The 21,871-nt window shown below is 34.9% G+C and overlaps 2 protein-coding genes across 4 annotated transcripts in view; one reads left to right on the plus strand and one right to left on the minus strand.

Moving 5' to 3' along the window:
* Positions 1 to 17,533, plus strand: part of LOC127455345 (protein EFR3 homolog B-like) — a 36,764-nt gene extending 19,231 nt beyond the window's left edge. For 2 of the 3 annotated variants that reach the window (XM_051723157.1, XM_051723159.1), the window contains 17 exons: positions 183 to 332; positions 974 to 1,093; positions 4,005 to 4,083; positions 4,380 to 4,515; positions 5,006 to 5,167; positions 5,620 to 5,731; positions 8,005 to 8,056; positions 8,217 to 8,389; positions 8,576 to 8,813; positions 10,549 to 10,677; positions 11,221 to 11,288; positions 11,681 to 11,808; positions 13,494 to 13,585; positions 13,735 to 13,783; positions 14,003 to 14,109; positions 15,181 to 15,230; positions 15,515 to 17,533. In XM_051723157.1, the coding sequence (XP_051579117.1) occupies positions 183 to 332; positions 974 to 1,093; positions 4,005 to 4,083; positions 4,380 to 4,515; positions 5,006 to 5,167; positions 5,620 to 5,731; positions 8,005 to 8,056; positions 8,217 to 8,389; positions 8,576 to 8,813; positions 10,549 to 10,677; positions 11,221 to 11,288; positions 11,681 to 11,808; positions 13,494 to 13,585; positions 13,735 to 13,783; positions 14,003 to 14,109; positions 15,181 to 15,230; positions 15,515 to 15,608 (1,939 nt within the window). In that variant the 3' untranslated portion in view covers positions 15,609 to 17,533. The remainder of the gene's footprint in view (positions 1 to 182; positions 333 to 973; positions 1,094 to 4,004; positions 4,084 to 4,379; positions 4,516 to 5,005; positions 5,168 to 5,619; positions 5,732 to 8,004; positions 8,057 to 8,216; positions 8,390 to 8,575; positions 8,814 to 10,548; positions 10,678 to 11,220; positions 11,289 to 11,680; positions 11,809 to 13,493; positions 13,586 to 13,734; positions 13,784 to 14,002; positions 14,110 to 15,180; positions 15,231 to 15,514) is intronic. The other variant, XM_051723158.1, reaches the window with a different exon arrangement.
* A 454-nt stretch (positions 17,534 to 17,987) lies between these two features.
* On the minus strand, positions 17,988 to 20,149 carry LOC127455019 (pro-opiomelanocortin-1-like). The gene is made up of 2 exons (XM_051722548.1): positions 20,021 to 20,149; positions 17,988 to 18,521 (listed from the first exon to the last, which is right to left on the minus strand). The coding sequence occupies exons 1-2, from the start codon at positions 20,138 to 20,140 to the stop codon at positions 17,988 to 17,990; spliced, it is 654 nt and encodes a 217-aa protein (XP_051578508.1). The 5' UTR covers positions 20,141 to 20,149.
* Between the last annotated feature and the right edge of the window lie 1,722 nt (positions 20,150 to 21,871).

Here is a 21,871-nt window from a genome sequence, read left to right on the forward strand (position 1 = left end):
ATGGACCCATTTTATAATAAATAATGTAAATGAACATAAAATATGATTTCATTTTTTTTTTTTTTTTTTATATCTGTCATATGAATGGCATCATGCAGTCAAAATTAACAGAAATATGCCCACATATCTAATGAATGTCCCTTCTGAAGTAACACAATATCTTTTCATGTTGTGTTTGTAAGGATTCGTATGGCAGGTATCAGAGGTCTGCAGGGTGTGGTGAGGAAGACTGTCAATGATGAACTGCAGGCAAATATTTGGGACCCTCAACACATGGACAAAATAGTGCCATCCCTTCTGTTCAACCTCCAGCAGGAAGAAGGCATAGAGAGGTGTGACCCACACACACATGCATATTTACAGTTGTTTTTATATAAAGCTAATTACAAGTACAAAAATATAGAGACTAAAAGGGAGGTTTTGTCATATTTAGCTAACTGTTGGGGAATTTCTCCCTAGACTTGAACTAAGTAGACCTACAAACATACACTCGCATAGAGTTTGCATAATCGCACAAGAGAAATGGACCCTTTTTTGCCTAATGGCATACGTGAATTTTCCTCATGAGAGACATTTTGTACGAAACAAAAATCTTGCTAAAAGCTAATAGACAGTTTGTATAATTAAACTAATGAACTCTTAATCGAATGCTTATCAAAGCTGCTGTGATATTACATCAGACTGAATATGGCTGAGGTGCCAGACTCCCAAGTGCAATAAAGTAATTTATTCTTTCCACTATTGTAACAGCTATAAACCTAATAAAAACTAAAGCCTGAGGACAGAGAGAGATCATGAAAACAGAACTGAACTGTGTGATGAACTTAGAACCATTAAACATGTTCACATCACAAAGCAGCTTTTGTCTCTGGGGAAATCACTGACCACAACTAACATTACTGTGCAACAACAATTGGCCTATTGATTAGGCCCTGGTTTGATGTGTGTTCTGTGTTTTGATTCCTGTCAATAGATCTCCCTCCCCAGAGACAGAGAAGGAAAGTCCAGTGGAGCTGACCGAGAGGTGTTTCAGAGAGCTGCTAGGACGAGCAGCTTATGGTAACATAAAGAATGCCGTCAAACCCGTGCTCATGTGAGTGTTTATACGCTGCCTATATTAAACACGAGGGCATCACAGAGACGCTTTTTTATTTGTTTACATTTTTAATGAATTTTGAAAAACCATTTGAAGTTTTGTAGGCTTTATATGAGATTTTTTCTCAATTCCCAATGCGCTCTAAGTCCTCGTGGTGGCGTAGTGACTCGCCTCAATCTGGGTGGCGGAGGACGAATCTCAGTTGCCTCTGCGTCTGAGACCGTCAATCCACGCATCTTATCATGTGGCTTGTGTGGAGGCTCACGCTATTCTCCACGGCATCCACGCACATCTCACCACGCACCCCACCGGGAGTGAGCACCAAACATTATAGTGACCACGAGGAGGTTACCCCAACGTGACTCTACCCTCTCTAGCAACCGGGCCAATTTGTTTGCTTAGGAAACCTGGCTGGAGTCACTCAGCACGCCCTGGATTCGAACTCGCGACTCCAGGGGTGGTAGATATTTAACATAATATTTAAATGAGATATTAATATTTTTATCTATAAATGCATTATTACTTACTAAATCAAAACATGGCATCCATGCATTTATGATTGAAATGGCATTTAACGGTTGTAAATAGAAATAGAAAGCTCTGGGGGCCTGGGTAGCTCAGCGAGTAAAGACGCTGACTACCACACCTGGAGTAGCAAGTTCGAATCCAGGGCATGCTGAGTGACTCCAGTCAGGCTTCCTAAGTAACCAATTGGTCCGGTTGCTAGGGTGGGTAGAGTCACGTTGGGTTAACCTCCTCGTGGTCGCTATAATGTGGTTCTCGCTCTCGGTGGGGTGCGTGGTGAGTTGTGCGTGGATGGTGTGGAGAATAGCGTGAGCCTCCACACGCGCTAGGTCTCCGCGATAACGGGCTCAACAAGCCACGCGATAAGATGCGCGGATTGACGGTCTCAGATGCGGAGGCAGCTGAGATTGGTCCTTCTCCACCCAGAATGAGGCGAGTCACTACGCTTCTGTATTGGGGAATTGGTTATTTCAAATTGGGGAGAAAAGGGGAGAACATCCCCCCCAAATAAAGAAGAAAAAAAAGAAAAGAAATAGAAAGCTCTGTAGGACTGTAAATAGAAAACTCTGTTGCATGTTTAGTAGAACAGGAGTTCTCAAACTTTTGATGCCCCAAATGATGATAATATTTCAAAGGACCCCCTTTCTAAAATATAAAGGCAGCTTTATATTTTAATGTATAAAGAAGACCCATTTTTATTATGTAAGAAAAATTGTGAGCTTGATATTATAGACGGTAACACTTTAGAATAAGGTTCCATTCGTTAACATTAGTTAATGCATTAGGTGTCATGAACAAACAATTAACACTATATTGTTTACAGCATGTATTAATCTTTGTTAATGTTAGTTAATAAAAATACAATTATTCTTTGTTAGTTCATAATGCATTAACTAATGTTAACTAATACAACTTTTAATTTTAAAAATATATTTGTATATGTTGAAATTAACATTACCTAATATTAATGCAGTAAAAGTATTGTTGTTAATTATAATTTTGTTAACTAATCTTAACACATGGAACCTTTTTGTAAAGTGTTACTGGCAACATGTTAGCGAAATTAAATAACTGGCTTTATTTTGTTATTGTACTAAAGCCAGTGACATGTTCTATTTATTTTGTTTACATTGTATCATTTCTCTTATAACTTTAATTTTCATTATTAGAGTAAATGTTAAACGTATAAACCTGAAGATAAACATTTTCAATTCATTTCAAATGTATTTCTGTAACTCTTTTCACGATAAATATTTTTCCAAAGATGCTTTACAGAGAAAATGGTCTTACAACACCCAGTGAGCAATCTGAAGTTTCTAGAAATATTTAGTTTATCACAAAAAATGTATGCAGATTTTTTTTTTCTTTTTCGTATGGTTAAAAACTATGGCTGCTAATGAAATAATATAATCGTGATTAATCTCATGATTTCTGTCCAGACTTTCAAGGGGTCATGACATGCCTTGATTTATTATTTGAATATGTTCTTTAAGGTTCATTTATGATATTAGTAAAGTTTTTTGCACAAATATATATTTGTAAAACATGATAATTTCCACCCTCATTCTGACCCTCTGTCAGAAACGCTCTGTTTTTGTGCTGCCTCTCCTTTAAGACTTGACAGTAAACGCCCACTGTTCTGATTGGCTCTCTGCTCTCTTCTTGCCATCTCACTGCTCACCGCTACTGGGCGGGCTACAGAAGTGATTAAAGGTAAAGTAGGTGTTGATGTGTTGTTGTGGAGGTGGTCAGATGTAAATGTCTGCCACAGTGTGACATGACAATGTGGATGAAGTAGAGAACGAGTCGTTTTGGCAGCTTGGTTTCAAAAATTGAGGAGGACGTTTTGAGTTCTGAAACTTACAGTATGTTTTTATAGTACAATGACCTCATATGTCAAAAGATCATGGGAAATTTGATTTCTCATGTCATGATCCCTTTAAAAAACAGAATGAAACATGAATAATGTCAAATTCGGTAATGTTTTTTTTTTTTTTTTTTTTTCAGACCACAATTTGAAAACCCTTTGAATAGAATATTTGTTTCAACATTTGATTTTCTCTTGATTCTAAAGTCAGTTTTTAGAAATTTTATTTAAAATGTTTGTTGTCTTAAAAGCAAACAATGCACAAAAATGCAATAATGGCATGGATGCTTGAATACCTGAACAATTTTGCGATTTATTGACAACTATAAGACAAGTCGTCGAGAGAAAAACAACATAACTTTTGGAAATGATCCTCAAAAACATCTGTTAGTGTTTTAAAATAAAGGTAACTTTGGAATCTGTTGGGGTATTTTATGACCTACTTTGTGTGCTGTGTCCTGCTTTAGTTCTGTTTGCTGAAGCAAATAATACATTTTCTTGTATGTGTGTTTCCAGGCACCTTGATAACCATTCACTCTGGGAGGGCAAAACATTTGCTGTGCGCTGTTTTAAAATCGTTATGTACTCCATCCAGGTAGCTACTAACAGCTGTGGTGAAATTTGGTTGTAAAAGTATTAGACTGCAACCGTCAAATCGGACACAAAATGCAAGGCACATTGTTGTGGAGCAGGTCCCTTTGACGCTAAACGATTACTGCAGTTTGTAGTCATAGTATTTTATTTCTGACATATTTTGTTCCTAAACACCCTAAATTCTCTGTGTCAACACTTAGTAAGTGCAAACATTGATATGATTTTTCATTTCCTTATTTATCTGTTTTATCATTTAATTAACCTGGTGAACTTGTTCTTTGTTTATTTCTTTGTCAGTCCCAACATTCACATTTGGTGATTCAGCAGCTGTTGGGTCACTTGGATGCTAACAGTAAGAACTCAGCCAGAGTGCGTGCTGGGATTGTGGAGGTGATCTCAGAGGCAGCGGTCATAGAGGCCAGTGGCTCAATAGGTATCAGTCTTTAGACCACTAGAGGGACCACTAAAACCATCTCATGCAACAAAGCCAGCACTGTTCTTACATACATATTTTCCCATTTATGCCTGTTTTTTTTTTTTTTCCTTATTTCAAAATGTTTTGCTTGATGGGAAAATTATATATATTTATGCCATTTTATGCACATTGATAGCCCCTTCACACATGCAACCAGTTAAATTACAGGAAAATTTTTGGGTTGCCTTTACTGGTTACCGTTTGTGCTGTTCACACATACCATCAATATGGAAATTTATTTTTTAATTGCCAGAGCAAAATTTACCAGTATTTTCAAAATCGAATCTGAAAATTGCAGTATTTTTTTTTGGAAAAGGCTGAATGTGTGAAAAGGGCTATAGTTTATATGTTTTACAACACACAACCTATACTCATATTTAAAGAAATAATATACATCCCCATTGTCCTTTCAAATTTAACTTTAGCTGTGCTCTGCACCTCTCCACAGGGCCGACAGTACTGGAGGTGTTTAATACTCTGCTGAAGCAGCTGAGACTCAGTGTGGACTACGAGCTCACCGGATCATACGACTCTTTTGGAAACATGGGAACCAAAGTCATTAAAGTGCACGAGGAGAGACAACTCCAAGAATCTGTCATCAAAACTATTGGTGGGCGAACATTCATATTTTTTAGTAAGCAGGGTTCCAAAAGTCATTGGAATATCAGGGAACTTTTTAAAATGTTTGATTTCCAGGCCTGGAAAAATCATAGAAGTCAATATTATTTTTAAAAAGCTATGGACATTTCTGTAATGATAATATGGACATTTTTTATTGGTTATGCTCAGCTCTAAACTATTTCACTGGCTATGAAATGATCTTTTTGAGTGCAGTCTTTTGTAGATTTTTTTTTTTTAAATGTATTTATTTTCTTTTTAAATGCTTATCCAGTAATCATTAATGACTGGAAAAGTAATGGGAATTCATTGGTCAAACAGAATAGGAACCCTGAGTAAATCTGAAGTGTATACCACTATAATTTTGATTGTTTTGGACAGCAATAATTTCTCAGCTCAGCCCATATTTTGTCTGTGTATTGTAAATGTTATCTTTGTTTAAAGGCTCATTTGCGAACACGCTGCCCACCTACCAGCGCTCAGAAGTCATGCTGTTCATCATTGGTAAAATTCCTGTGCCAGGGATGTATCCGGCTCTGGGGTCAGCCAACACAGGGTGAGAAAGGTTCACAACCCTAGACTTTAGAATTTAGACACTTTTCCCCTGCATTTTTGCTGTGCAAAGATTAAATGGTTGAATCTCATCAAGTCTATGAAGAACATTATATAAATATATAATTGATCTATATAAGATTATAATAGTATTATAATTATATATTACTAACATTTAAATATATATTATATTAGTATATGTATTGTTATATGATGGTATATTATTTAAATTATTTATAGTATTTGTTCTACATGCTATTCATTTATGCAGAATTTTGTTGTTGTTGTTGTTTTGTTTAATCAATATGTCCAGACAGGATGACTTTTATTACTGTATCACGGTAATGGCAATATAATAAGGATGATAAATTATTCTAATGAGAATCTCATCATTTTTCACGCCGAAAAGAGAGAAAAAATAAATAAATAAATAAATAAATAAATAATAATAATAATAATAATAATAATAATAATAATAATATATATATATATATATATATATATATATATATATATATATATATATATATATATATATATATTAATTAGATTATAATAGTATTGTAATTATATTTTACTTATATTATATTATAATGTATATTATATTAGTATATGTATTGTGATATGATGGTATAAAATGTAAATTATTTATTTTATTTAATAATATAATTTATTTATTATTTTATCTTGTCTTTAATTTGTGAAGACTTTTTTTTTAACCATTATGTCCGAACAGGATGATTTTTATTACTGTATTACAATAATAGCAATCTAATGAGGATGAGAAAAGATTGTAATGAGAAACTCATCAAGTCTCTCAAGAACATGTACAGATTGTAATTCAGCCCGAAATGGAAAAAAAATAATTTGATATATTAATTATATTAAAATAATATTATAATTATATTATATCATAATATACTGTATATCATATTCTAATATGTATTGTGATATTATGGTATATTATTTAAATTTACTAAAAAAATTCTACAGCCTTTAATTTATGTTGATTTGTATTTATTTATATATTTATATATTTTAATATATAAATATATCTAGTTAGGATGCTTCTCATTACTGTATTACAGTGATGGCATGCAGATGAGAAATGATTGTAATGAGAATCATCATTAAAAATAATGAGAATTAAAATATACTCAAGTAAACATCCTGATGCATTACTGTAATCAGAATTGGGGCAAAATGTGCTTAATTGTCATGAAAATACTTTCACAGTGTAAAAAAACCTTTCTTATAATGTATGCAATATATATATATATATATATATATATATATATATATATATATATATATATATATATATATATACAGTATTATGCAAAAAATCTTAGGCACATAAGATGTTTCACAAAAACATTTGTCTTAATATGGTTATTTATATCTTCAGCTTTAATGTGTCAATATATAAAATATAAACTTTAGACTCCCAAACATTCCTTTTGCAAACAGAATAGAATAGAAGAACAGGGAGCCCTGCAATAGATGTCATGGCCCCCACAGAGACCCCCACTGAACATTGTGTCAGTCTGAGATTACAAGAAGAGACAGAAGCAATTGAGACAGCCTAAATAGATAGAAGGTCTGTGGCCAATTCTCCAAGAAGCTTGGAACATCCTATCTGCCAACAACCAAGAAAAAACTGTGTCCAGGTGTCCCTAGAAGAATTTGCTGTTTTGCTGTTTTGAAGGCAAAGGTGGTTACACCAAATATTGATTTTGCTTTTATTATGTTTACTGGACTTTGTATGACATAAATTGATAAATGAAAACTATTTATGGCATTATTTTTGAAGACATCCTCAGTATGCAACATTTTTCACAAATGCCTAAAACTTTTGCACAATACTGTATACACACACAGACACACACACACATGTTGGTGCGGCTGTCCTTATGAGGACTCTCCGTAGACATAATGATTTTTACACTGTACGAACTATAGATTATATCCCCTAACCCTAACTCTACCCCTAAACCTAACTCTCACCAAAAAAAAAAAAAAAAAAAAAAATGTCATTAAAAAACAAACATTGTTTAGTATGTTTAAGCGATTTGAATTATGGGGACACTAGAAATGTCCTCATAAACCACATTTATAGCAATATACCCTTGTAATTACCTAAAAAAATATCCTTGTAAACCACCCAAACCTGTACACACACACACACACACACACACACACACACACACACACACACACACACATATAATATAATATATATAAGTAGTGTAAAAAAGTGTGTGTTTTTGTTTTCAGGGTTGAGGGCAGTAGGATGATACAGATTATGCTGCTAAAATCTTTGCTGCAGGTGAGCTGATTTGTGTCAGTCATACAGTACTTACATGCTGTGCCACATTGTGGGTCATTTATACCCCTGCAACTTCATAATATTCACAGTTGCTGATGCAGTCTAAACATCTGATGGTACTGTTTACCTTTGAACGTCTGTCTCGCTCTTTCTCCTTCAGGTAACAGCAGGATTCCAGTCTACGAACATTCTGACAACTCTTCCCACCTCATTCCTGGACCCTCTCTTGTCCTTTACTCTGATGGAGGAGGCAGAGATCCGGCTACTTGTTCTGGACATCCTCATCAGCATCATTGATCGCCATGACAACCGTCACAAATTCTCCCCTGTCAGGTTTGGGCTAATTGACAATCTCTAGCAAACAACAACAAACCTCTAAATAAATGATCAAATTATATGGTTATATCTTTTGTTCTTATTACTCAAAGAATTTTACTGATCTAGTTTAGTTCTTGTTGTTCTTTCAAATCTGACAAAACATTTTACAGTGTATTTTTATACAATGTATCTTTTTTACAGAATTGTGTCAGATATCGCTGTACTGAAACTGAAAGTAGACAAGTGCTCAAGGCAGGATAATCTCTTCATGAAGAAACACAGCCAGAGGCTCTACCGCCACATTTACCTGGCCTGCAAAGAGGAGAGCAGTGTCCAGTGGCACTTTGAGTCTCTTTATACGCTGCTGGGGTTGATCAGTGTTGAGCTGGCCAATGAGGAAGTGGTGGTGGACCTGATTCGACTGGCTTTGGCCTTACAGGTGTTTCTCTCACCTCACTTGACCTGTGCAGATTTATAGTGAATTTTGTTTATAGGCCTCAAGTAATTCTGTAGGTCCTGCCTGTTAACCTTTTTGAAATCATCCACAAACTTCTAACTATACATCTGCTGACATGGCAGACATTTACTCATTGCCGACCAAAATGACAGAGGTTTGCCGCTTTGGAAGTGTGTTTGTAATACAGAAGGAAATGCAAGTGTGGTTGTGTTCAGTATGGGCTATGATTTCCTTCAAATATAAAAGTAATCATATACTGTATACTATTGTAGAAAAATGTTAACTGTTTTTTTTTTTTAATGTATGTCATTTTGTCATTTAATGAATGTCATTTTGAAACTGACACCTAGGAGTATGGATGCAGCATTGTTCAAAAGCAATAGTTTTCAGTTATTAGTGCCATTGTAGAAATTCACTATTCACAGTCAGTTAATTTAATTAATGAGTTTAAGTGTCCAATAACTGGGTGGTTACTGAGATTAAGCGAGTAGTATTCGGCTGGTCATGTGATCCTAACATGGTGGTCCTCTTGAGTGGACCCTGCTCCATTTAGAATAGAAAAAAAGCTTTAATAAGGTTACTGATATGACTGGAGTCTTCATCTCATGTTAGAACTCATGGTTTTATACATATGCTTCAAAATTATATATATATAGACTAATAACTGGTATTCACCTGTAAAGTAATTTATATAATATATTGTTTGCATAAATTACTTAACTTTTAAATAACAGCACAACACACAAATAAATCTGACTAATTAAATTACAAAATAAATGTGCAAATAAATGTGCAATATAATGGCATAAATAATATAATGTTTATTATTTTAAATATTATAAATATATTCATTTTACTTAATATTTTTGCTAACATTATTTTACAGTTTCCTTGTTACACAAATTACATGTATTAACTATAGTAATAACAGTCAATTATGCATAATTACAAGCAACTAACCCTAAACTAAACCTTTACCCTAACTCTAAACCTATAGTAAGTACATGTTGTTAATTAGTAATAATCAGTAATTACTTGTGTAGTTACACTGTAACAAGGACATTATAAAATAAAGTGTAACCAACATTTTATATAAAACATAAATAACTGTATTGTTGTATTGTAATTAATATTTATTTATTTTTGTGTCAAAAAGTAAAAATGAAACAATAATTGAAAATGGTTTCTGCTTACCAGTTATTAGACACATGAATGTTACAAAAATATGAATATATTTTTCTGAGAAAGATATAGCGACTGGCAGAGCTCCAAAAAGGGGAGGGAGCTCCAAACCTAACCCTTTCACTAACCTTAACTGTGTTTGGAAGTGACGCCCCCTTTTTATAGTGACTCTGCCCTCTTTTGGAGATTCTGTCCCTGTTTGGAGATCTCTGGCTTTTGATGCACTCACTGCTTTCTTTTTTCCTCTGACAATCCCACAATGTTCAGTGCGAGTCTGTCACTCAGCTCCCATAGAGAATGAATTGGAAACTCCTGCTTTGCTCCACTTACTCCGTGCCAAGTCTGACGTAGAGTCAGCATATAGAAATGTTAAAAGGTAGCACAAGTCCATTTTTTATTCAGTCATTACTTAATGCCCATGTACTTACTGAATATTCAACCATGTGTCTTACAGACTAAACAGACTAAACTCCTCTGCTAGACTAAACAATAGGGCTAAGCCTTTTCATGTCCACTGATGTATCCTCTTTCTCAGGACCTGGCCTTGACTGAAGAGGCACTTCCTGTGTATAACCGCTGTGCCATCCATGCTCTATCATCTGCATACCTGAACCTCATTAGCCAGCTGACCACTGTGCCCACCTTCTGCCAACACGTCCATGAGGTCAGCTCCTCAGAGTACACAGAGGGACTTATCACATGACATGATATGGCATTTTTCCAATACAGACATGAGAGCCAAAAAAAAAAAAAAAAAAAAAGACCCATAAACAGATATTACAGCTGGTGAAAATTCAATGGTTGCAGCACAGTCCGGAAAATCCTAGTTATTTTGAGCTGTGTGAAATACATTTCAGTTCATTTCGGTTTGTTTTGGATACTGGTTACCATCATGGGATGGTGGTGTGAATGTGGGACAATAAAATAGGTTAAAAAATATACGTACCATAGACTTGCATTGAAGAGGGGACCTGGGCCATATCTAGGGGCCAGAATATCATCGACTTGGGCCAAAAAGCAACCACCCAGAACACCCTAACAACCTCATAGCAATGTGTTACAAACCCACTCAGATCAACTTTGCACACACCCATGCAACCATCCACAACACCCTAACATTTTCTTCAGAAAAGGAACACATCTAGTATTAACCACTAATACTTTATGATGGAGTGAGAGTAAATTTGTGTTGTCTTTATTTCCATAGGTGATTGAATCAAGAAAGAAACTGGTCCCCTGTCTGCTGCCTGAGGATGTGCTTGTTGAGACCTCAAAGTAAGCAGCATGAACTGTGATGTTCAAATCAAAGCACAGGCTCTTTAGACTACCATTATGTTATTCTAGATGAGTTTTTGCTTTTCAGCAGTTAGTCTGCCATGGTTTACACTTACAAACTAACTGGTACCCTGATACATTTTTTTTAAATTATCTTTAGGGAGTAGGAACAGACAATTTGTACTGATTTCACAGGTCTTTCAATCATGATAGAATAATGCTGGTGCTTTCCTACACTAAAAGACTGTCCTGGGGACATGTTTGGTTGTGATGTACTTGGCAAATGGTTATAAAAGGTCTTAGATTCATGAAACATTCAGAGATCTCTTATCCGGCCTGAAGAGAATACCCATCTGAAGATGAAGAGTAGCTTCTGCCTCTCTCTCTTTCAGGATCCCAGAGAAACTGGAGAAGGTGGAAGGTGAGGTTCTGTTCATGCAGGCTAAGATAGCGGAGATGCTGGGCGGCAGTGGATACAATACAGAGAGACTGGCCACTCCATACATCCCACAGATCACAGGTCAGACCCTCTGCATGACATTGAAAAAAAAGTATTTAAAGTCATAAAATTCTGCTCGTTTTATTCATTTGAATTATGTCTTTAATTTTAGTCAATAATAATACAATGTTTTTAATGTATTCAAGTTAGTTAGTTAGTTGTTTCAGCTGAGCTGTGTTTGGGGGAGTGTCCACAGGCTCTTGCACCCGAACATTTAATGATGTAGACCCGTGCAAGGTACGGGTGCTTAAAGGGATAGTTCACCCAAAATTGAAAATTCTCTCATAATTTACTCACCCTCAAGCCATCTCAGATGTGTATGGCTTTCTTTCTTCTGCAGAACAAAACAAAGATTTTTAGTAGAATCTTTCAGCTCAGTAGGTCCACACAATGCAAATGAATAGTGACCAGACTTTTAAAGCTCCAAAGATCACACAAAGGCAGCATAAAAGTAATCCATAAAACTCCATAGCTTAAGAGGCAACATAATTGGTGTGGGTGAGAAACAGATACATATTTAAGTCCTTTTTTTTACTATAAATCTCTACTTTCACTTTCACATTCTGAAAGTGAAAATGGAGATTTAAAGTAAAAAATAATTAAAGTATTGATCTGTTTCTCACCGAAAAGGATTGAAACGCTTCAGAAGACATACAGTATCTTAAATCACTGGTGTCTTACGGATCACATTTATGCTGCATTTATGTGATTTTTGGAGCTTGAAAGGTCTGGTCAGCATTCACTTGCATTGTGTGGACCTACAGAGCTGAAAGATTCTTCTAAAAATCTTTGTTTAGTTCTGCAGAAGAAAGTCATACTCATCTGGGATGGCATGAGGGTGAGAAAATAATAAGAGAATTTAAATTTTTGGGTGAACTATTCCTTTAAGTGGAGCTTCAATAGATGTTGTTGGTAGTTCAGAAGGATTGTAGTTATGTTTAGTGTTATTCATGCTGTTTGGTGTTAGATTTCTCATAATATACAATACATATCAAATATACATACTTAAAATCAATTTCTTACAACCACTTCCCTAACATTCTTTTAGTAAATTCAAAAAGCTATTTTTTTTTCAGTGTATGTCAGATATTATTATTGTCTTACTTGCCATTTATTCTCATCAGACACATCCAAGGAAGATATTGTAAGGTTTTATTTTTCTAATAATAGTGCAACAAAGATTATTTGAAATGATTTTGACTGAACCATTAAAATAATTATTGAAAACAATAATAATTTCAGTATGACTTAAATAACTTGTCATTTTTTGCTCTGTTGAACCCCAAATCCCTTGTGAACATTGCCATAGCTCCTGCATTGTAACCATAGCTTAACTGTGATATTTTAAGCAAGACCATAGTAACAAATGTAAAAACCATTATTGGCTAATTTTACCCATAGCTGTATGGTTAGTATAGCTTCTCGACAACTATAACTACAACTTCCATAGTTGTAATAAAGTCAAAAATAAATAAAGTTGATACCCTCATTCCCCTAATACATTATTTAGTATGAATCTTTCCACCAAAATACCACATTACTATAGTTAGAGTTACCATTGGACAACAATTGTATATAAAAATGTTGTGTTATACAATGTGTTATACATCTCTTATTGATAAAATAATAATAAATATGAATAGAAATAGTAAGACTTCTGTCTCTTGGTGCTCCATAACATTTTATTTATTTATTTATTTACTCAGATGAAGACAGACTATCTAAGAGGAAGAGTATTGGTGACACCATTTCCCTGCAGTTAGAGATGGAGTCCAGAGACAGTCCAGAAAAAGAGCAGGTACAAGAGAGAAACACACAATCTTGATTACTTGATGTGTGTTATCCACCATTCCTTATTTATGTCAAATTGTTCTCATTATTGTCTGAGCTGTCATAACTATCAATACAAATATATATTTAATCTCACAGTGATCTGTATTGTTACAGAGATCCAAAGCTGAGCAGATAACATTTGAAACCCTTAAACAAGCCATTGGTAAGTGTCTCACAAGAGTAGGTGGCGCTTCTTGCATGGAAAGTGATTAGTGTATATTGTTATGGAATTGACATTGTATGCGAGTCATTTCTGATGGCTTTGAGGTTACTGTCTTTGGTATTGCCAAAATGTAACTAAAATCTCAAACATTTCTTTCAACATTTTCTCAGCTGGTTTGTAACAGTTAGCGTAGAATCACCTGCCTGTGTGTGTGTTCAGTAGACAGTGTGAGTGTGGAGGAGCTGGAGAGAGAACGCAGGAGGCAGGTGGTGGAAAGGTTTCAGACGGCTCCATTTGAGGAGATCGCAGCACACTGTGGGGCCAGGGTGAGTCCACACGCTGACTTATCACAATGCCTACCCTAAAACGATTGCATGAAAAATTGCATGAAAAATTTAGAATCTGTGCACTGATTATCGTTGTCTCATGTCTGCCAAACATTGTCCCATGTCTGCCACTCATGTTGAGTGGTCAAAACATCATCTGCAGCCTGAAACTGAACTTTTGACCGGATGTTAGGAGTGAATGCATTCGGCCTTTCTTCGTAATTAGGGAATTACTTAACCTCCAGTGTGCTTTCTGTCTGTATTGGTCTCAGAACATTTTTAAATGCAACTTATTTTCATCCTGACTCCGTATACAGCCTCTGAAAGCAATATTTTCCAGCTTTTGGATGCAACCATTGATTCTCAATGTGATAGAGCACAGTTAATATAGGATATTCTAAGGAAAATGAGCCTACAGTCCACATATGTGGTCATTGTGTTTACAGCACACCGATTTGCAATAAATTGATGACATATTTAAAATGGCATATCGGATGAAATTAGAGACTCTTCTCTTTTGACTCAAACAGGTTTTAATGTAAACACATAATAAGGTTTCTTACCAGATGTAGTTTTGTTGCTGTTTCTCCCTAAGACAAACTCAGCTGAGATCGGCACCTGTTTTTTTGTCACATGACTCAGTGCATCGAAAGTATGAATAGCCTATAGTGAAGCCAAAACGTAATGTCCACACACATGGATGCGGGGTCTCTGGAGGTTAAGGGTTAACCGTGATTTACAATCATGTTTTTATTTAACTGCACTATTATGACTCGAAGACATTGCTATATAAGAGCTTAATTTTCTGTTAAAGCATAATTTTCTGTTAAGCTGCTTTGTATTGATATGTGTTGTGAAAAGCACTATACAAATAAAAATGACCTGACTTGACTTGACCTCCTTTTTTTTTAATTTCTTCTGTTTAGTTCTTATTTTTTCATGGACAGCTTGTCCTAAAGTTGTTTTCATTTCTATATTTAGGATAAATACTCTGTCAAATACTCAAATACTGTGTGTAATATTCATGAAATATGGTATACACACATGCTGTAACAATAAGTCTCTTTTCAGGCTTCCTTGTTGCAGAGTAAACTCAACCAAATCTTCGAAATCACAATCAGGTACATAAAATAAAGCTGATTTCTGAAATATTATATATGTTAGTTGTCCTCACAATAAATAGTATATAAAGGACACTACTTGAACATAAAATACATTTGTTTAAAAATAAAGTATAGTAAACTGATTTAGTGGTTTGAACAACGGGTGACATGTAGGGCTTGAAAATTTCTGAAAAAGGCTATATTTTCTGTCTCATGTGATTGACACTTGCTCTCTCTCTCTCTCTCTCTCTCTCTCTCTCTCACACACACACACACACACACACACTCTCTCTGCTGAACAGGCCTCCTCCGAGTCCGTCTGGCTCTGTCGGGAATGGCCGAAATCGTTCTGTACCAGTCTATGAAATGACGTTTCCAGACCTTTGTGTGTACTGAGAAAACCTGGAGCCACAGTCACCAGATACAGACCTATTTCAATCCCTACAATATTGTCACTCCTTCTCAATGTCCAGTTGAAACTATGCGTCTTCTAAACTGTGTCCTTTAGTTTAATATCTTTAGATAAAGATCAAAACTTGACTTGATCCCGAGGTGTTCACCAAAAAAGACAACCAAACCAAGAGAATATACATTGGTTATATATGCACTGTATCACTAAAAATGACAAAACAATGTTCACACAGCTTAATCTAAATGCAAATAGATTGAATGTATTTAGAAACATTTGTGCCATTGTCTGATACTAGCATACATAGCAGAACAAGGTTTTCATGTTTAATCAAATGTCCAGTGAATAGGCCAGGTTACTGTGTAAGTCTATTGTTCAGAGCAAGTGGATGATATTCTTGTACAAATAAAAAGTACAGCTGCCTTACATTTTGTATCTTAAGTTAAGACTTAAAGAATTGTTAAAGAATGTTCTCGGCATGTTTTCTGTAACTATGTTTTTCAATCTATTGATTATTAAAGTGACGGTGCACTTAAAGGTAGATAAATATAAGGTTGTTTGCCTGGTATATACTGTATTTCTTTGTGCATGTTTAAACCTTCTCTACATTCTGCAATAATATTTGTATTTAAAGCAATAATTAATGAATTTAATAATGCAGATTCTTCTGAGATAAAAGCTGAAGAAAAAATGCAACACATTTTGTTTGCGAACACTGGATGATGCAGTATTACAATCAGAACTAACAGCTTATTGACACGCTGTGTGCAAGAAAGTAAATTCAGTAGAGCCTCTGGTGTATTTGCATAGTAACGTCATGTTAATTATGTTCTAATTGAGTTCTGTACATCTGTACCTCATTACCACAAGAAATATGTCATATATTTCAAAGAATATGTCAGTGAAGGGTAGGAGTTTTCATTTGCTTAATAGTCTAACAATGATTGTGTACATTTCCCAAATGACCATTTTCCTTTTTTGAACCAGAGTGAAGTGGTAACACTTCTCATAGTCCCCTACATTTGGGGTCTAAAGGGGCCAATTAGCTCTCTATTTGTTTTTGTTTTTTAAATTAGCTATGATATATGTTTGTTCCTTTTGTCACTTGTATAACTTTTCTCTCTTCATAAATCCTGTAATTTCAGGTTTACGTCAAGATTTGGTTCTCTCTTGTATTTTATTGCAGCACTTTAAAGATCATTGTGTAAATGTGGTGTATGCTAAAAAATATATGTTCTGTGATTTTCCACCTTGACATGTGAATGTGTTCTTGAGTGTCATTTTAAAGTGAATTATCTTTTATCGTCTCATATTTTCCTATTCCACATGAAAGTTTGCCTGTTTTTCTGCTATAATTCCATGAAGTCCTTTTAACTTTTTTTTTTCTTTTTAAAGTTATTTAATCAAGTCATTGTGTTTTTTGTGATGACTTGAATTTATTTACTGTTTCTACATACTGGTTTTAAAAGCAAAGCATCCAAAAAGAACTTGACTTTTGCCATCTTTAATATGGGTATAATGTCCAACTGATAGAACATTCTAGACTTCTTACATGTGAGGTGTTTGACGATGTACTGCATGTATGAAATATCAAAGTTTAGTCTTTCCTCTCAAAAAACTGTGTCCTTGACAGTTGCCGCATGCACTGGGAGTTTTGTCTGTGCTTTTACTATTTTTGTTGTTGTTTAATTTTTTGGGTTGAATCCTTATTAAGAAAATTAAAACATTGTGGATTGTAATTAGTAATTATTACATGTCAGCTTAGTCCCTGTTATGTGTTTGGTACCGTCAATGCAAACTGATGACTTCAGAACTGTGTTCTGTGAATGTTTGCCTAAATGAAACAATTCCTAAGTAATGTACAGAAGTGGTGTGAATAATAAGAATATCAATTAAAGACTAATTTTATGAAATCAAAGTTTGACCTTTGCTTATAGCTTTATTGGCAACTGTACATATTGTGAAATAAGAATATGTATGGTAATGATTTTGATGTGAATTTGCTTCTCGGAAATGAACCAGTTTGTTCTGCTCTGCTTCAAACAGAATACTTTATGTATCACATTTTCTAAATTTACAGTATGGTACATTTCAGTAAATAAGATAAAAATGCTTTTTCTTTAGCCTCAAGCCAGTATTTAATCACCACAGCATTTCTATGTACAGTATTCAGAATTTATTGTTGATTGCAATGTGAAAAAAGCTGACGACCCAAAGAATTAAGTGCTATTCAAGACAACTCACCCTCTTTTCTATTGTTTACTGTGCATTATAAGATATCTTCTCATCTAGACATTTGCTGGAAAGAAATTTATCAGGGGTACATTAAAAACAATTCTGTACACCCAAAACCTCTCATGTACACCTCACTGGTCCTTCTTCTGATGGTCTTTGTTGATAACGTTTTTGAAGAGCGTGAGAAGGGGTTTCTGACTGCGTTCATCCCAGGACTTCATGAAACCTCCGTAGCGCTTGCTGGCGGGTGGTCCACCCCAGCGGAAATGGTTCATTTTGTAAGAGCCATCCTTCTTCTCCTGCTGGCTCAAGGTGTTCTCCTCCAGAGGGTAGTCAATGTCATTGGTCGCCAGCTCACGCCTCATCTCAGCTGGCAGGGTCTCGGCAGATTCCTCCTCTACACCGTTGGTATAGACTTTGATGGGTCGGCGCTTGCGGCCCACTGGCTTGCCCCAACGGAAATGCTCCATGGAGTAAGAGCGTTTGTGCTCATGCCGAGTGCTGGATTCTGGAGCCATTTGCTCAGCAGTGGGAACGAAGGCAATGGTGGATAGAGGTGCGAGGACCTCATTTTGCTCTGGCTCAGAGGGAGGTTGCAGATGGTTTTCTCCAGGGTAGACAGGGGTTTCATCTGTCAGATCAGACTTGCATAGCTGGATGCAGTCCTTAGAAGTACAAGAAATAATCAAGAAGGTTTTACCTAGAACTTGTGAGATATCTGCAAATTTGTTTTGAAACTAGTGAGAGATTTTTTAAAAATATACCATTTCACTTAAAAAGGTTAATGCTTATCTCAGGACCAAATTACAGGGCTGTAAATTACAAAGTGGGGGGCCACCATGAGACATTCAGGTTGGGACATTCAGATTATTTCGATTATTGGTCAACACTAATGGGTTTTTCAACAGCAGATTCTCAAATTATAAGGGTGAGGTTACCACCTTGCAAAGTGCCAATTGTTATTTATCATTATTAACCCTAAGCCTAAACCTAAAGTGCTACATTATTTCAACCCCATCACAGCAAGTTTGGAATTGATATAGGCTAGTAATAATTTGATTAGATTACTGAGTAAATTCTGGTAGTATCACTCAGTTTCGATGTACCAGCCATTCAAAATGGTTTGTGTTGAACGTAACATGGTTGCACGTCAGTACAAAAATGGCTTATAACTGACAGGAATATTCCAGGTTCAATACAAGTTGAGTTCAGTCGGCAACATTTGTGGCATAATATTGATTATTACAAAAATAAATATTGACTTGCCCCTCATTTTCTTTCAAAAAAAGCAAAAATCTGGGTTACAGTGTGGCACTTACAATGGAAGTGAAAGGGGCCAATCCGTAAATGTTAAAACACTCACTGTTTCAAAAGTATAGCCACAGGACCTAAACAATATGCGTATTAACATGATTTTAGTGTGAAGAAAATCACTTACTAACCTTTTCTGTGCAAAATTATAGTCAATTTTACAACTTCGTTGTCATGATGATGTAATGTCAACAAACCCTAAAACCCTAAAACGACTGTAAAAATTACAATTTAAACAACTTTACAGATCAAATAATACATGAGTTTTAATAGAAGAATTAATGCAAGTCCATTTATAAAATTATAAGCTTCACATTTCTGCCCTTAAACACTTAAAAAATTGGCCCCATTCACTTCCATTAACTTCCATTAAGAAAAGGAGGGACGGGTCAAAAATATTTTTTGTGGTAATCAGCATTATGCCACAAATGTTGTCGATTGAGCTTAACTTTAAACCCATTCCTTTAACTACACAACCACATTAATAACAGTCAAATTTTTTGTTCTTTGTGCCAAGTATTTTTTTCAGAAAATAGACCCATTGTACCCTACACTTAAATGGGATCTGTCAAGCTCAGTAGTTAAACTCTGTTACTGGAATATATAAAAAAAATATATATATAACATATATATATATATATATATATATATATATATATATATATATATATATATATATATATATATATAATTTATTTATTTATTTTTTTACAGAATTCTTTTTTTTTCTTCCAATAGAGTTTAGCTATTGAGCTTGACAGAGCCTATATAAGTGTAGGGTACAATGGGTCTATTTTCTGAAAAAAATACTCTCTAGCTAAAAGCTATATGTGCAAGGTGTTTTGCAACTCACCAAGATGTTCTCCTCAGTGCTGAGGTCTCTGCAGCGAGTGTTCTCCCAACACTGACCTCTAACTTCAGATCCACCTGCACACAGTACAGCCAGAGCCAAGAACCAGGCAGGACACATCATCCTTACTCTCCTTATCTGAAGAAATATAAACCAGCACAGAATGATTAATGCAAATATTAATAACATTCCAACAATTTTTTTCATCCACATTCACATAAATATTTTTGACCATGAAAATACATTAAAGCATGCAAAAGTTAGTCAGTGCATTACTGTATTGAACAACAGAATTAAAGAAATAAAGAAAACATTGTGAACAGAATGCATGCCTGTGAAATAATAAAATACTTTATAGTAACAAAATATTTTTCATCTTTCCCCTTAATGAAAAGAAAATTCCAATATACTACATAAGTAGACAAAAAATTATAAAGATAAAAAAGTGCACAAAGTGTCAATCTTTTTAAAAACAATAAAAATGACAAAAACTAAATTAATTTCTAATGTACCCACCTGTTGTACAGAGAGAATTCAGTTGCTCTCAGAGCAATTGCTCCTTTTTCAAGATTCTCTTCTCTCTGACTTTAACTGATCGGTCTGATTGAATGTGTATTTGTTTGCCTCTGATGTCAGCAACCCTTCTGGAGTGCTCTTTTATAAGCTACCTGTGCGTCAGTTCCTCAAGGCCACCAAACTCTAGGAAATTTCCTGTCACTCTAAAAAAGGGTAGTTCAAATTAAGAAACCCCAGCGCATCATGCACCGTGCAGATGAGTAGTTAATCAAAGATCAGTCAGACAACATCCAAATGTCACTTATGAAGGGGTGCTGGATTAAGGCTAGATATTCAAGTAGTTGTCACTTACCAAATCATGATGTTCATTCTCATCATGTTTAAGGGCAAACGTGTTGGTTTACACAACTTCAGTGATTGAAGGTTATAATTCACATCAAATCAATTATGGGGCCTGTGTTTTGCTTGTCAAAGGGCACATAGGTGCTAATCCTGTACTGAAATTAATTGGAAGGTGAGGGCTTTGAACAAGGAAGCTATCTGGGTGCATTTACAGTTTGGGTGGTAAAGCAGAACAAAAGCTCAACATACAAAATTGCCATGTTTTACTCAGACTAAATCGACAGCATTTGTGACATAATATTGATTAGAACAAAAATAAATTTTGACTGGCCCCTCCTTTTCTTGAAAAAAAGCAAAAATCTGGGTTACAGTGTGGCACTTACAATGGAAGTGAATGGGGCCAATTCGTAAACATTAAAATACACACTATTTCAAAAGTATAGTCACAAGACATAAACAATATGAGTGTTAGCATGATTTTAGTGTGATGAAATCTCTTACTAAACTTTTCTGTGTAAAGTTATAGCCAATTTTAACATTTCGTTGCCATGACAATGTAATGTCAACAAACCCTAAAACCCTAAAATGACTGTAAAAATGACAATTTAAAAACATTTACAGCTCAAGTAATACATGAGTTTTAAAAGAAGAACTAATGTTAGTGCTTTTATGAAATAATAAGCTTCACATTTCTGCCTTTAAACTCTCCAAAAATTGGCCCCATTTACCTCTATTGTAAGTGTCTCACTGTAATTAAAATTTCTGCTTTTTTTAAAAGAAAATGAAGGATGAGTCAAAATTATTTTTTGTGGTATTCAACATTATATCACTAATGCTGTCGACTGAGCTTAACTTGTATTGAACCCAGAATATTCCTTTAAGCAGGCAGTTATAACATATAAAATCTGGGTATTACTGTAATATTAGTGTCATAATAGACCTCATTCCACCACCTGTACCTCATCCATTATTTGGAAGTTCTACAAAAATGGCAGG

This window comes from Myxocyprinus asiaticus, chromosome 17 (genome assembly GCF_019703515.2).
Source record: "Myxocyprinus asiaticus isolate MX2 ecotype Aquarium Trade chromosome 17, UBuf_Myxa_2, whole genome shotgun sequence".
Taxonomy (NCBI): domain Eukaryota; kingdom Metazoa; phylum Chordata; class Actinopteri; order Cypriniformes; family Catostomidae; genus Myxocyprinus; species Myxocyprinus asiaticus.